Genomic DNA, 16,858 nt, shown 5'->3' with positions numbered 1-16,858 from the left:
AAGCTGCCCCGCACAAGCTTGGCTGAATTTCAACTGTTACGGCCCGATTTCGGCAGCATAACTGTACTAGGACACTTCACAGTCAGTATTCCCATGCATTGACTGACTCTCCCGACGCATACGGGCACTTTGCAAAACCTGGCGAGAATCTGCAGCATGCTGAATTCTCTGTTTTCAGCCCCGAAAATGGGCGAGATCACCTGTACAGCGGTCCCCTTGCGTCCCCGAACCTCCTGGGGGTATTAGGGACCGTTTAGGGCCAAAACCCTAAACCTGCAAAAATACACAGCAGGCTGTAATTTACTGTTTCGGGCTCCGTTTCGCGTGCCGGTCGCATTAGTAGCAAGTCCTCGAGCTCCCGCACCTGTAGGGCTACTTGCCCTTTGAATCGGACGAGATTTCTGGCGTGAAACCTCTCCGAATTCACCTGTATCTGCGGGGGATTAGCCGCTAGCTAATCTAGTACTTGTGCAAGAGGCTCTTGCCTCGGCAATCGCGCATGAACCCACACAACTGTACATTGGTCAATTGAAAAGCCCACTAGAGGGGCATAACATACTGCCGTAGGGGAGAGAGAGGGCAGTGCGTAGCATGTAGGGCATCACTTCTTGCACCGCACTGTACATAGGAGGGAAAGGAAGCACTCCGTAGCTCTTAACCTGTGGGTGACAGGAAACTGCAAATGAGCCTCCGAGCTATAAATTCAGCGCCACTTCTTGTTGCATGAGGAAAGTGCACAAGAATGTGCCACTTGGCGCATTTACAAGCTATTTCCCGTTTCGGGGTTGCCGCCTAAAAGTCTCCCGACCGGTTGCCCAGGTCTTTGTGGCGCTGATCCGATTGCTCAGCCACCTCAGCGTGATATCTGCTTCAAATATCTTGTCCTTTGTATGCAGTATGGGAGGAACTTTCTTGCCACTTTCAACTATCTCAAAAGGTGCCTTGCCAGTTGATGAATGCACTGTATTATTGTATGCATACTCCACCAATGGCAAATATTCCTCCCACTTTCCTTTATTCTCTGACACATAGCACTTCAGCAGATCTAGGACAATAGAATTTGCCTCTTCTGATTGCCCATCTGTTTGAGGATGAAATGACGAAGAGAATTTGAGCGTGGTGCCCATATTCTCAAACAAGAGTCTCCAGAACAAACTTGTCATGCGTGGATCACGGTCGCTAACAATCGACTGTGGCATGCCATGATACTTGAAAATATTGCTCATAAACAAGCGTGCCATCTGATCTAGCTTTATCTTCTTCCTGACAGGAATAAAATGAGCCTACTTGCTGAATCTGCAAATGATGGTCCAAATACCATCGTTTCCTGTCTGCGTTCTCGGAAGATCAAAGATAAAATCCATAGCAATACTTTCCCATGGTTTATCTGGAATAGGTAGTGGTTGCAATAGCCCTGGTGCCTATTGCCTGTCAAACTTGACCTTCTGGCATATTAGGCATTCTCGCACAAAGGCATCCACATCTCTTCTCAATGTAGGCGAGTAGAAGAATGTCTCAACCGCTTTAACTGTAGCATCGATACCACGATGCCCTGCATACGGTGGGACATGACTCTCTTCCATAACTTTGCGTCGCAATGGCTTTGTGACACACAATCTGCCATGCATCATCATGAACCCATCTTTGAGAAGATAGTGTTCATGACGTTGTCCATCCATTAGCTGCTCGAAGACCCTTGCAAAATCTTCATCATTTGCATACTGTTCCCTCATATGATCAAGTTCATGATGATAAGGAATTGACACAGCTGAAATTTGTGGCTTCCTTGACAAGGCATCACCCACAACGTTCTTCTTGCCTTCCACATGCACAGTCTGAAAGTGGAACATGGAGAAGATATTTGCCCATCGCATATGCTTCTCAGATAACGTTGCCTGTGTCAAAAAGTATCGCAAGGTCTGATGGTCTGTTTGGACAACAAAGTCTGCACCTAGCAGGTAGTGTTTCCAACTTAAGAGCGCATGAATCACGGCCTGCAGTTCTTTTTCATAGACTTGCATAGTCTTTTCTGGCCCTTGCAAGATTCTACTCTCATAGGCTACTACCCTGCCATCTTGCATTAGCACTGCACCAATGCTACTACCGCAGGCGTCACACTGGACCACAAATGACTTCCTAAGATCTGGCAACACAATGACTGGATCTGAAGTCATCTTTTCCTTTAAGAGATTAAAAGCTGAAATCTCTTTCTGTGTCCATCTAAAGGTGACTGCCTTCTTTTGAAGAGCATGTAAAGGTGAAGCAATCTCAAAACCTTCTGTAATTGGAGCATAGTCCCAAGAAACTTCGGACATCGTGCACCGTCTTCAAATCTGGCCATGACCTGATCGCTTCAACTTTTGCAGGATCCATTCTGACACCATCCTTTGAGACAATGTGTCCCAGAAAGTGAATCTCTTCCAGAAAAAATTCACTTTTCTTTGCATTGATGAGCAACCTATGACTGTGTAGTTCTTTGAACACAATGGCCAAGTGATGCCTATGCTCCTCTTCATTCTCTGAGTAGACTATCATGTCATCAAAGAATGTACCAACAAACTGCTGGTGTGGACGGAAAATTCTGTCCATCATCCTATTGAACGTAGCAGGAGCATTTGTGAGACCAAAGGGCATCACTAAAAATTCGTAAAGGCCAAACGTCGTTCTAAAAGCAGTCTTGTGCACATCCTCTGATCTAATGCGGATCTGATGGTACCCACTCTTTAGATCTATCGTGCTAAACATAGTTGCTCCTTCTAATTTTCCAGAATATCATCAATTCTAGGTATAGGGAACCTATTCTTGATGGTATTCTTGTTCAGTGCACGGTAGTCGATGCACATACGCCATGAGCCATCCTTTTTCTGCACCAACAACATTGGAGAATAGAATGGGGATGAACTGGGCTGAGTCAGCCCCTTTTGTAACAGCTCCTGTACTTGGCTCATTATCTCTTTCTGCTGAGCCGCACTAACCTTGTACAGAGGCTTATTTGGTGGGCTATGCCTGGCACCAAATCTATCGCATGGTCCTCGGGTCTCTGGCGGTAATTGAGACGGTAATGAATCGGAAAAACAGTCACTATACTGTTGCAAAAACATTGACCTTTCTTTATCTAGCACAAATAAATTTGATTTATCACAATCTGACACTTCACGTGCAAAAACCAAGTACGCAGAAAGATGCTTTTTCATTACAGAAGTAATAGCAGAAGCTGATACAGTGGGAATAGACTCCTCTTTAAGCTTTACATCCAGAATGTGAGTCTTTCCCCTGCTCTGTATAGTGATCTTTTTGTTGTAGGCATCCATGATTCCCCATACATGAAATAACCAAGGAATACCTAACAACACATCACATCCGTCCAGTTGCATGATGTAAAATTCTTCAGCGTCTACATAGGATCGGATATGTAGGCGCAACTTTTCGATGATGGGTGTCATAGCCTCTGTATGGCGAGGACATGCCAAACCTGCCTCTGTTGTATACCCCATCTCTTCAGGTCTGATTCCCAACTTTGAAGCCAATTCTGGGGAAATGATGTTGGCTTTGGCACCTGGATCAAAGAAGATAAGAACTGTTTGATCCTTGACCTTTCCCCATGCTCTGCAAAGCTCACTTGCATCTGAATTTGGCTTATCGCCCACCATATCTGGCACTAGACCAGCCATGGGCTTCTTTCCTTTCCTGTCCTCCTTGTCTTCAGAATCAGTTGGCTTTTTCTTTGTAGGACAATTGTAAGCAATGTGGCCAGGCTGCCCACAGATGAAGCATTTGTTCTCTGACCTCAGGACCTTCTTTTGCTCTTCCGACTTGCGAGGAAAACGTCTTTTCCATTTCTTTGCTGGCCCCTTTTCTGATTCAGTCGTAGCTTTGCCTTTCCCTGTGTTGGCTGGCTCCTGAGTCCCTTTAGGAACCTCATTGAGAACGTGCTTCTTCGCTGAATTTTTCTTGGCTTATCCTTCCTTGACGCCAGTATTGAATTCACAATCTTCTCCCTTGAGCAAACCATTGCCAGTGTTTGCTACCTTGATGAGCTGCGTCAAAGTAGTGACTTTGGTCTTTGTACAGTACTTTCTCAGTCCTTTGGGTAGGCCACAACAGTATTTTTCAATCTGTCCTGTCAATGGCACAAACCTATAGGAAGTTACTGGAAGTAGAGTTTTTCAAAACTTCCGATTGTAGTCATCCAGATTCTTGCAACTGGCAGCATTAAGCTGGTGCCATTCTGTCATGACATCTGCTTCAAAGTCATCACATAACCATGCTGCTGCAAAAATCTGCTTGAAATAAATCCATGTGGATGGAGCTTGCCCATGAAGCAATAAAGTTGTCCACCATTGTCCCGCATTCCCTGTCAAGAAAGTGGCTGCCTTGCGGACCTTTGAAGCCTCTGTAAAGTTTCCCCCGGCGTAGGCCTTGTCAAACTGCTGGAGGAATGTGAGAGCCCTTTTCCTGTCATCAAACCCTGTAAAGGTCGTGAATGTCACACCTTTGCTACCTTCTTTGTACGGAGTTGGCCTCTCCAGCGGCGTTAAATTGTCATATGGAAGTGACTGAAACATGGGAACACTGTTAGGGTTCATTTGTGTTCCCTGACTGCAATTAAGTTGACCTGGAAATGCATATTTGGTTGCTGATTTGTAATTCAAGCCATACCAAAATTTGCCTGTGGCATCCCAAATTGGCCCTGAGTGCTTTGAAACCCTGGTAGCATGCCCGTGACAGCATACACGGGGTTAGGCATCATCGTTTGAGCACCCCCAAACACTGTTCCTGGCGTGTAAAACTGATTTCCAGGTGCATGACTAGCCATGTTCTGGAATACCGATCCACCTCCAAAATAGCCAGGGTGTATTGAAGGTGGTGGGAAGACCTGTTGCATAGCCTGTAGGTTGCTTCCCTGCCCATTAGAACCAGCTATAGGGTGCTGAAAAGTGGCTGGCTGAACTGGTACAGCTTGAAAGACTGGCATCTCAGCCACTTGTTCTTGCACCTTAGGCACATGTATTGGAGACTACATGTTCTCCGTTAAGTATACAGGTGTTTCCATTGACTCTGCAGTATGAATCACCTGTGTTCGAGCCTTAATAGGCTTTTGAATATGATCCAGTGACCCAACTTGCTGAGACGGAAGAGGAGGTTGCAGAAAGGCTAAAAACCTCGGGTTCTGCATTACTTGTGTGAACATAGCCCCATAGCAGTAGCCAACTGGGTCCTGAATATATCATCATCCGTCTGTGGTGGTCTTGAAGACTCACCCACTTCATGTGTCTGTTGACCCTGCGAAGAGGAAACCTCTTCAGTCACATCATCTGGTTTGTCAGCCATAATTGCAATTCCTTGTGTCTGGTCTATGATCCCCTGTGTCTTCAAGCCCAAACTGACCAAGGCTCACTTCTATGGGAAAAAGTGATTTAATCCCGACGATGGAACCATGTAACCGGCCTGCACTTTCAAAAAGGGCGGTAGACTTTAGACTTAAACCTTATTTGCTTTCACCCATTTAATTTGTCGCCCACTTTACCTGTACTTTCAAGACACAACAAAGGGGAAAGGGATACAGGCTGCTAGATTGCACCTGTATGAGAAGACGGACACCAGATTGGCCCCTAACTTAAGCACCCCTTTCGGTATTTCTTTATTGTTTAAAAGAGGGAAAAAACGCTGTGGTTCCCTACAAGCTACCCCGCACAAGCTTGGCTGAATTTCAATTGTTCCGGCCCGATTTCGGTAGCATGACTGTACTAGGACACTTCACAGTCAGTATTCCCACGCATTGATTGACTCTCCCGACGCATACGGGCACTTTGCAAAACCTGGCGAGAATCTGCAGCACGCTGAATTCTCTGTTTTCAGCCCCGAAAATGCGCCAGATCACCTGTACAGCGGTCCCCTCGCGTCCCCGAACCTCTTGGGGGTATTAGGGACCGTTTAGGGCCAAAACCCTAAACCTGCAAAAATACACAGCAGGCTGTAATTTACTGTTTCGGGCTCCGTTTCACGTGCCGGTCGCATCAGTAGCAAGTCCTCGAGCTCCCGCACTGAGGGCACTGACTTATGCTTGAGAAGCGACCCCTAGGGTCACTTATATATGGGATCAAAGCGGGGTCGGGCAATGCCAACAAGAATCCCACGATGTCACTGATAAATAAGTTAATAAGCTCACTTATAAGAGATGCTTCACATGCTGGGTGCTAATGCAAATATAAGGAAACACTCCCCAAAGCATACACCTAGCAGACACTGACTGTGCTCATGTGATGTAAAGTGTGTGGACATGCACGCCAAATGTATAGGCTCACAAGGGTGCCATAACACTACCTAGGCTGTCCCAAACCCTAGAGATAGGAGTTAGCTTGTCCACATGGACATAGGGTTAGATGTGCATGTAGCAGTGTGAGTGACTTGCTTCATTTTTAGGGTTTTTAGGCCCCTCGGACGATGCCTATTAAGTTGGGTAGGGTTAGGATTTTTAATCCTAACCCATTTTGGGTTTTAGGCCACTCGACCGATCTTCATAAGTTGGTAGATCATCTGTTTCTTCTTCTTCTTCTTTTAGATTTTAGGCCCTCTGCTAGGATCTACAAAACTCAATCAAGTTAGTTCAGAACCCGAAGGTCATTCCGAGAATCAATCATGCAACACGAAAGATCACAGAATCACACAAATGCAAGTATAGGACATAAAGAGAAAAGAATCTGGGCACAACATAAGAGGATTCTAGCTCTGACAAAGAGATTGACATGGACCGCCTTTCTAAGGAGAGAGAGTTTGAGCCAAACAAGCGCAGTGATCGGATGCATGTATGACCTCGACGCAGAAACCCTAAGTACGGAGGAAGGCTTCATCATGCGATTGAGATACATGGATACCCATCTCTCACATGGTTTGAGAAATACCATTGGTGTGATACGCACCTCATCACATCAGGTAGAGATAGAGACTGGAAGATACAGAGGTACACCTCAAGAGAAGAGGATATGTCAGGTATGTCAGCGAGAGCTTGATTAAAAATTACATTTGTCGTTGCACTGCTTATTATGAGATCTGAGGACGATTTCATTCTCTCTTTAAAGAGAGATTTGCACCACTATCTTAGATCATGGACTATACGGATTAGAGATGCTCATGGCTCTTTCTTCTAGAGATACACCGGTTTAGAGAGTCGACATGCAAAGCACTAGCCCAAAGAGAGTTTAGGGATTTCTTTAAAGCACCGTTCAGGATGGTGGTGACGGGCATTACCATAGAACCCCTCGATAGGGTATTTTGCTTCATCAAACAGTCCAGCTTGGTCGTTCAAGACACCCAAGGCCTCGGAGATCTATGCATAGGTGGCATGCACACATGAGGATACAGGGTATCATTGCTCAGGTGAGACCTCCCAGGATTTTCACCATGGAGGAGATTGATGCTATGCTGCAACGGCCTATGTGAGAGTTCATGGATGACTCATCATTTTTGGCCCCCTAATTAGTGTGTCCTCCTCATTGCCATACCCCCGTAACATGAGATTGTATCCTACTTGCCTACAAGCTTCATTACGTTTCCTACTGGGATTGTTTTAAGATCTAGGATGTTTCCTTTCATTCATAATCTCAGATGATTGTATCACATCTGATACGGTTGTAACTTTTGGTCTCATAGGTCATTTTGGCCTTTCGAAGACATTGATATAACATTTCCCTCCATTTTATTTTCTCACAAAATCCACGTTAGTCTAGGGTACCCTTGCAAATTGTATTGTCATGTATTTTGGTTGACAAGGCTTCCTTGATCACTGGATCAACCATGCCTCCTAAGATTTTCTTACCGGCCATGCTCCCTAGCTTTTACTTTACCAACAAGAAGTAATAGTGTATGCTTAGCATGAACAATGTCAATCTTAGTATATTCATATGATGAACAAGGATTCTCACAATAATATAGAGGTAATCCACATGAGATGGTTGCAGTCTGCTATCAAAATGTTGTTGCAATGTTCTGGCTCAGAATATGGTTTTGCATGGTTTCAAATGAAGAAGCACTACTTCATGAATGCATGGTGAGATTGTGCATAAGTCAGATTTTATTGCAGCTATTGTACATCTGGGAAAAAGTTGCGAGCCTCATTTGGCTCAGAAATGGAAACTTCTGATGGCTTTCTGCTAGTTAAGATTCACCCATAATGATGCATGCATACACATGGCCATGCATAGCTTGTGGTTGAGGTTAAGACTTGCTCAAGGATGTGTCTTCGCAAGAAAAATACAAAGCCAACTTATACATTAAAAGCAATTAGAACCAATTTTTTGCTCTTTTTCATTCCATCTTCAAGTAGCCCAGATTTTTAAAGGATAACTTCATGTTGGAGTTAAAACGATATACGAGGAATGTGTGGGGACTAATCTGGTTCTTTTGTGATATATCTCCATTAGAAAAATACATAAACCAATGTATGCATTAAAACAATCGAGATTTTCTCTTCCATTTTATCTTCAAAGTAGTTTAAAGGATAACTTCATGTTGGAGTTAATACCATGTAAGAGGAATGTTCTTTCGCAGAGTAATTTGGTTAGTTCGTTATTGCTGCAGGCAGATGATGAGTGTTGCAACACTTTTGTAACTTAAAGGATAACTTCATGTTGGAGTTAATACCATGTAAGAGGAATGTTCTTTTGCAGAGTAATTTGGTTAGTTCGTTATTTCTGCAGGCAGATGAGGAGTGTTGCAACACTTGTGAAGACGTTAGAGAAGCATATAGGCGGAAAGGATGGGGCCTCACCAATCCAGATTTGATCGATCAGGTCTAATGTTATCCATATTACTCTGTTTATTTGTACTTGTTTCTTTTCCCAGATGTTGTGGAACAACTTTTTATTCAATTTTGTAGAAGAATGAAAATTATTTGATTTTTGAATAAAGGCCTAATAATAAGGCTAGTGAGGGTGATTATTTCGTGGACTAGCAACTATACCCATGTGGCACATTCATGCAGAGCATGGAGATGAGTATGAAATATTGAAGCTGTCAAACGCCGCCGCCTCATTAAAGTGTGGTTAGTGGCTCAAGAGCTTGTGTTGTCCTGATTAGGCAATCAACTTGTTGAGGCAGTGGAATAATGTGATATGTGTTATGAAAGGACTCTTCGAACATTTGGAGCAACAATTGTGTGTGTTTGATAATGCAACGGTTAAACATGATAAATTAAACCATTATCCTTATAGTTTAATGAATCTCTGCCTTTCTTTGTGGTTTGCAGTGCAAAAGGGAGGGATGGCTTCAAAAAATCAAAGATGAAGAGGGTGAAGGATGCAACATGTATGGCACATTGGAAGTGAATAAAGTAGCTGGGAACTTCCACTTTGCTCCGGGTAAAAGCTTTCAGCAGGCAAACATGCATGTTCATGACCTCTTGGCGTTCCAGAAAGAGAGTTTCAATGTAAGTTGTGCATCATATTCTTGCTTGCACAACGTTGCCTGAAGGCTTTTCTTTTTATAATAAACTTATCTAACATTTTTCAAAACATCCCCAAGGGCTAAGTACAGATATAATTGAGCAAAAGTATACTGTCATCAAAGAGAGAGTAGAGTATAATATACGAGCTCAGAGCCACAGAGGTGATTCATGCTCCCATCTAGCCCCCAACCAATTCTTCCTTTACCAAGAATATGATTCGTGAACGTTTAAAGTGTTCTCTCCTCCGTGATCGAACTCTATGAAAGAGTGAACAATATCCCAAAGTGTGGATAAGGATCGTCTAGATTCCACCCTTATTAGGTGGTGGATTTTTTTGTGTACTACCCAATGTGTTAAATAGTTTATCTTAGTTGGAGTTTTTCTCTTTGTCAAGCTCCCAGACATCTCATAAAAGCACGAGGCCATCCTGCATGTAACTTGGAAAGCATTCTGCTGGCTTTCACCAAATTCTGGTAGTCCTACAAATTCCAAGTCACCATGAAGTTATCATGGCCCTTTGAATGCTTGACAATGTGCTCTCAAGGTTCTTCGTCAGACTTGGAGAAAACAATTATGTTGTCAAAAATTTTTCCCACAAACTGACGATACTCTCTAAAGATCCAATCCATCATCCTGTTGAGCATTGCAAGAGCATTCATAAAAGCAAAAGGCATCACCAATTACTCATACAATCCAAGGGATATCTTGAACGTGGTCTTGTATACATCTCCTAGAGCAATCCTGATTTGATGATAACCACTTTTAAGATCGATTCTATGGAAGCAAGTAGAACCCTACAAACTATCAAGTATATCATCAATCCTAGGTATTGGAAATGTGTTCTTGATGGTAATCTTATTGCGAGCCCCGTAGTCAATACACATCCTGCAAGATCCGTCTTTCTTTTGAACAAGCAATACTAGAGAACAAAAAGGTGAGGTACTTTGTTTCGTCTAACCCTTTTCCAAAAGGTCGTGTACTTGGCTCATGATTTCTGCCTTTTGAGCTCGGTTCACTTTGTAAAGTGGTCAGTTTGAAGGAGTATTGGAAGGGATCAATTCTATGGTGTGATTCTCTGATCTTTTGAAGTGTCTTTTTCTGTAGCCTTGGACAGTGACTCGTCCATAGCATAAGTCAATGATTGCGACATCATAGAGAAAATGTTCAGAGCATGATCCATAAGTTGTTGGATACTCGCAGATTTCTGCTTTAGACAGTATCATTGTATTTCTTGGGTAGACCGCAACAATATTTCAGAAGCCCAAGCAAACCAGCACATAATCAATTATATTTGGATAACTAGTCTCTCAACCTTGAGACTCAACAATTGCCTATAAGAGCTTGGGTAGCCAATTCTGTAACTCTACACTGTATTGCTAGATGTCAAAGCATGGTAAACGTTGAATGCATGTCAAGCTGAAAGAGCAAAGGGGCATAAGCAAATTTTGATCAGCTGACTGTTAAGCCTCAGTGAGCTGCCAATTTGCGACGATGTGAAAAGTTGGGCATCCATAGACCAAGCACCGCCGTGTGCTTGATCTCCCACAAAAGTCCAACTAAGATGCTTAATGCTTTTCTGAAACAACCTTTAAATGATAAGTACTGCAATTCAGAAGCACATGCATGCTCAATACCAACTGCACATCAGCAATATTTTGCAAGAAATTAGTGACCTTGATAAAACCACATTGTGCGATGGATGATGTGAGGCAGTAATCTGTCTAGACTGTCTGAACTCTTGTTTATTATGCCTTCAAACTCCAGTGTATATTGTTCATGTGAGGAGTAAACAATACCTGAAAACAATCTAATACCTCTTCTTTGGCATAGGTGACTGTCTTCGTATCTTATAAGAAATGAGAATTCTAATGTCTAAAGTGTCTGTATAGTTAATTTGAGAGTCTGAGGCTAGTTCTGTTAAGATCAAGTAGCAAAAACTGAGCTTAAGCCATCAGATATAGAAATCAATCTTCAGACAAAAATGAAAAGGCCACGTACAATGTTTTCATGAATGAAACATCGCATTTTGTGTCCAGAATTTCTTAATTTTTTTCATGTTTCAGGATTCCCCACCCCTTTAATTGTAGCTGTCTGTATATCTACAAGGATATTAGACATATCTTAATTAGCGAAAGAATACATCGAAACAACAAAACTTTGAAGCAGATGAGGTGCACTTTCTCTATATCTCCTTAGCAAGGAGTAAAAACAGATACCTTCAATTGTGGCACTGAAGTAGCCCTTCAGAAGAAAGGGAGGTTGTGAGTGAGTATGGGAAGGCCTCACTAGTTAAATAATATATTAGTAGCGTAATCTGTGGGGTGACGTGCTCCATAGATGACCGTATATGCATAAGAAAGATTTAGAGTTAATTCTTTTGTTGTTTCATGAGCTGAGCGGCTTTATAGGTGGCTGCATAGTGACAAAAAACAGTTGCTTATAATTATTCATTGATGTTCTCCAATCTCCGAAAGTTTTCTTGATTTCAGGTGAGCCACAAGATCAAGGAGCTTAGCTTCGGTCCCGCCTTCCCAGGAGTTGTGAATCCATTGGATGGGTGAGTAAGCCTGTTATTTCATAGTACCAGCATCACGTGCTTTCATTTTGACCTTTTTTTGGATTGCTTTCTTTTTTTTATTCTAAGTTTAGTTTTTTTATGTAAAACAAAAACGAATGTCGAGTACGAGCTTGAAGTAGGGGTAAGGTGAGACCTACAGAATTTAGCCTGCCTTAAGCACAGATGGTTGATAATTTGAGTGTAGGAGTCTCTACTATCAAGATGATTTCTTGCAACAGAGCAAGGTGAAGGATCAAACCTCGTTTTCTTTTGCGTAGTTGTAAGCATCATTATGGCAGAAGGTAGACACGTTAGCTAGTTTAAAGACAGTGGAAATCATTGGTCTAGTCTTTCTTACATAATAACAATCAATATGCCTTTGCTCCAATTTCTGTAAGATGCTTAATTTCAAGTATCCTTCTTAGCATACAGAATGTGTCATATATCTATGTGTTGAATTTAGATGACCTGTTTGTGACATGAAGAGTAGGGAGGCTATGTGGTCAAGGTGGCTTTACTCTCACATTTGATGATTGTGTCGTCTCCATCCTCTCCTTTTGATGATTGTATAGACTCCATGTCTTACAAGGAGAATTGTACTCCTCTAGCACTTTATGTGCTGTTCTCATTGTTTTGAATTTTCGTTCTTTCCAAATTAAAAACGCACAGGACTCATCATTAGTGGAGCTTGGTGCCATCCTTCAGGGGCACATGAAATTTTTTTATTTAAAAAAAATAAAATTGAATTAGCCTTGTTTACTGTGATCAGTCTACACGGCATATAACGGCTTTGGCATTAACTAGCTTTATTATTATTTCTACTTTGACAGTTTGGCCCTTCTGTTTTTCATTGCTTGCAGGGCCCAACGTGCACAAATCTCTCCAACTGGCATGTATCAATACTTTGTAAAGGTATGGATTCTGCAGTGATTGTGTTTCAATTGTTTCAAATGGTTGTCAAAAGAAAGGATATTCTTGTGTTGATTTTCTCTCATCTTTGGGTGGGTGTAACACTCTATTGTGACAAGCTTGCGGCTCTTTGTAGGCTTCTGGTTCTCATTAATCTGCTTCTCTGTTCTGGTTTCATAGGCCACATGTAGTCTTTCTTTCTTTTTAAAATATACGAAGAAAAGTTTAATGGGCTACCCATCCTTTCTCATAAAGAAACCTTAAAAGTATGCTCAAAAGTGATGTATGGGAAATTGTCTTACCATTACAGATATGACCTTGATGTTGGAGGAATCATTTGATTACGAAGTCCCCATCCAGTTTCGGATGCAGTAGGATTAGAAAGCCGCACTTCATGGCCTACTAAAGATTTGGGTGCTCTGTTTATCACAAAAATAGGGATGTATTCACAAATCTCTATTTTCAAGCGAACAAATTCACAAATTTTTGCTGTTATCATCTCCTTTTGTTTCAAAGCATGTCGTTGGTCTCATGTGGAATTGTTGTCCATAGAGAGAGATTTATCTGAAAAGAATTTTCTGTCCGAAGGCAGCATAAAATTTAGACATGTAGTTGGCATTTTTCCAGGAAGCTTGAGTTTTTTTCCCCCTTAAATACTGAAGCAATGTTTTTTTATGCTTCTTCTGTTGACACTTTGTTTAGGTGGTTCCTACTGTATATACAGATTTTCGTGGAAATAAGATTCAAACAAACCAGGTAAAGCCGTTCCACGTGTTGTAAACTGAAGCTTCAAGTGACCTCTGCAACTCCATGCTCTTGTATGATGTCTTGCTGACTCTCTTCTCTCAGTTTTCAGTGACAGAATACTTTCGACCAGTAGAATTTGGTACAGCCAGAGCTCTCCCTGGGGTCTTCTTTTTCTATGATCTGTCCCCCATAAAGGTGCACACATTAAGACTTTTTGGTATATCCATCTTGCATACAAGGCATGGATGGCCCCATGTATTAGTCTCAGTAATCATTATGTGCATCATGCACACAAGGCATGGATGGCCCCATGTATTAGTCTCAGCAATCATTATGTGCAGGTGAATTTTGATCAAACCAAAACACCATTCCTGCACTTTCTCACCAATGTTTGTGCAATTGTTGGAGGTAAATGTACTTGTGCTAGAATTCCAATTGCTGCAAAATGAAGGTATCTTAATCTCTTCCTTCATGAAAACTTACAGGGGTTTTTACCGTTTCTGGTATTATTGATGCCTTCGTTTACCATGGACACAAAGCCATTCAGAAAAAGAGGCAATTAAACAAATTGAGCTGATTTAGGTTGTGGGTGGTCAAAATGGAATGACACACCTTTGATCCATCAAAGAGTCTTGGCAAAGTGCCATGCACACCAATCTCAAACCTCTCTGGTAGTAGAGGTCTATGGTGGTGGTGAAGCTCTGACGCACCAAACAGTCAAATTGTTTCTTATTGTCATTCATTGAATTTTCCTCAATGGGCTTGTGTATGGCTTATTGAGTCATCACATCCCAAAGCAAACGCTCAGAAATACTGTCAGAATGTTGTATTTTATAATTGATTAAATCTTATAGGCAGTCATTTGTGCGTGCATGCGCGCGCGTGTACAGGAGCAACAGGAGAAAATACAGGTGCAAGCCTCTGTGCGAGTAGGTGTAGACGAAGCCACAGCGATAATCTTTGTTTGCTGAAACATGATGCCATTCTTTATTTGTTGGTTTTGCTACACATCCCTTCATGTGCACATAGCAGTTTTCAAATTCTATCAAATTCTATAAATACCGGAATTTAAATTATACCATGAAGCTATTGAGGCCTTTGCCTATTGACCTCTTGATTCTGGGTGAACTACCCTTGAAAGTATGACTGTGTTTTGTGTCGGTTTTACCAGGGCTAGTCCTTGGACTGTAGTAAAGTAAACCATCCATCTCTTTGGGGCGTGCACTACTTATTGGACTCTTTGTCCATGCTGGGCGCCAGCATGGAATTTCTCTCAAGTGCCACATGACGTATGGCAACATGCAACTGCTCGAGTTTGAAAGTAACCAAAAATCACTATGGAGGCACAAGCAAGGGGCTTCTCTCTCTCTCTCTCTCTCTCTCTCTCTCTCTCTCTCTTTACACAAAGGCATGCAGGGTGGGCAAGAGGAGTGAAGGCCCGAGAGAGTCCTCAAAGGATAGAGGACTCATACTACGTTTCCCCTACTTGGAGGAGTTCTTGAAGAAGAAGCCAACCCTCAAGAAGACATGTATTTTTCTCCGTGATGATCTCACCCTCTCGCAGTTGGCTCACATGAGAGAGGGTGATGCCATAGATTACAGCAGCAAGGGAGAAGGGAAAGATAGCCTTCTACAGCGATGGTCGGGTGGTGATTGTAGTGCGAAGCTCTACATGATGGCATGAGACCTATGGGACCGTACTAAAGATCGCAACCTCGAATTATAGTGGATCTTATAGGCTAGATGTGGGTGCCTTTGAAAATAGCTTTCAAGACACAAACATTATATTCTTCTCAGAGACTCATCAGGTCCTTGGACAGATGATGCCACATGTGATGAGATATAGATGGGAGACAGCTTGCTGGACTTACACAAGAACTGAGCATGGGAGCAGAGGTTTAGGGGGAGTAGCAATGCTATTCATAGTGGAGCTACAACCACTTCTACACATTGTACGAAGAGATGGCCAGATACATATGGGTGAGGTTAAGGGCTGACACAGATTGATTTTTATACATTGCCATGTGCTACTTTCCCCCAATTATATCAGTCTATGTTGGGCTTAGAGGGCAGTCACCTTTCTTTGTTCTAGACCTATGGGAGTTTTCTAGGGACGGTGATATCCTCCTCCTAGGGGACTTCAATGCCTTGATGGGCAATGCTCAGACAATCTTCCATGGCACTTTAGAGGAGATGCTTAGAGAGTTGGATGTAGGAGATTTGGGGATTGCCATTCTCTAGACAAAGAGCATGGTAGAGTATAGGAGACATCTCACGAAGATGTCGACTACACATGGTCTAGCCATACTTAATGGCTTGCAATGTTTTCCTAGAGCGATCGGTTTCACATGCTTTCCACATAGGCATGGGGCTAACATAGTGGACTATGTCATGGCACAATCGAGCTTCGTCCCTGCATTTAGGATTTCACAACAAGACCTAGATCGAGACCAGTGGGTGTAACAGTGGAGGAGATCACCACTTTATTGATCGAGACAGTGCATGATGTAGTAGCATAGGCATACCCACACTCAACCTAATGAGAAATGCTATTTCGGGAGCATGTCTTAGAACAACTTGTATGATGGGAGTGTAGAGAGACAAGAGCACAACTTCAGAGGGATCTTCTCCTAGGGATCGTCAATCACAGACAATCTTGGTGTCATGTGACATATCCCAACCCTATGTGTCTTGGACAAGCTACACCATAACAGGGTTTCCATAAGTCAAGTCAGTTTAGATTAGCAGTGATCTGGCACTTTTGTGAGTCTATTCGTAGACCGTGCATGCCCAGTTACTTAGCATAGATGCATATCTTTTGGTTGCACATTGCATAAGCATAAGCATTTCCATCAGAGTCTGTTTGGGGATTTTCAAATGACTTTATCCTATTTTTTTTCTATTTTTGACATTTTTCACTTATTTATTAAGTGACTTTTGCTGGAAACTCAGTAGGGCAAATTGGGGAAGTTAATATATAAGCAAACTCAAGTTAACACAATTTGGCAGATGAGCAAAGGGCACAGCAGGCTTCCCCAAGCAACAGGTGCTTCCTCCCTCTCTTAGTAAGAACCTCGTCAAGCCACCTTGGTGAGGTCCACCCCATTCGTGCCTTACGTTTTTTGGATTGCCTACTTTCCTTCAAGCTCTGGCGTTCCCCACCTCAGCCTATCGCCATCAAGCCCAGCCAATAGCGTTTTTGA

The 16,858-nt window shown here is 42.5% G+C and overlaps 1 protein-coding gene across 1 annotated transcript in view; it reads left to right on the top strand.

Moving 5' to 3' along the window:
* LOC147462131 (uncharacterized) overlaps nucleotides 1-14,512 on the top strand; it is a 107,769-nt gene extending 93,257 nt beyond the window's left edge. Inside the window, exons 6-13 of the mRNA XM_086509558.1 lie at nucleotides 8,697-8,789; nucleotides 9,245-9,424; nucleotides 11,932-11,999; nucleotides 12,860-12,911; nucleotides 13,611-13,664; nucleotides 13,758-13,850; nucleotides 13,997-14,063; nucleotides 14,141-14,512. Of these exons, the coding sequence (XP_086365684.1) occupies nucleotides 8,697-8,789; nucleotides 9,245-9,424; nucleotides 11,932-11,999; nucleotides 12,860-12,911; nucleotides 13,611-13,664; nucleotides 13,758-13,850; nucleotides 13,997-14,063; nucleotides 14,141-14,232 (699 nt within the window). The 3' untranslated portion in view covers nucleotides 14,233-14,512. The remainder of the gene's footprint in view (nucleotides 1-8,696; nucleotides 8,790-9,244; nucleotides 9,425-11,931; nucleotides 12,000-12,859; nucleotides 12,912-13,610; nucleotides 13,665-13,757; nucleotides 13,851-13,996; nucleotides 14,064-14,140) is intronic.
* The last annotated feature ends 2,346 nt before the right edge of the window (nucleotides 14,513-16,858 follow it).

Source organism: Adiantum capillus-veneris, chromosome 3 (assembly GCF_014529385.1).
Source record: "Adiantum capillus-veneris isolate H3 chromosome 3, ASM1452938v2, whole genome shotgun sequence".
Classification (NCBI taxonomy): domain Eukaryota; kingdom Viridiplantae; phylum Streptophyta; class Polypodiopsida; order Polypodiales; family Pteridaceae; genus Adiantum; species Adiantum capillus-veneris.
Note: the sequence above shows the minus strand (reverse complement) of the source record. Positions and strands in the feature narration are given on the sequence as shown.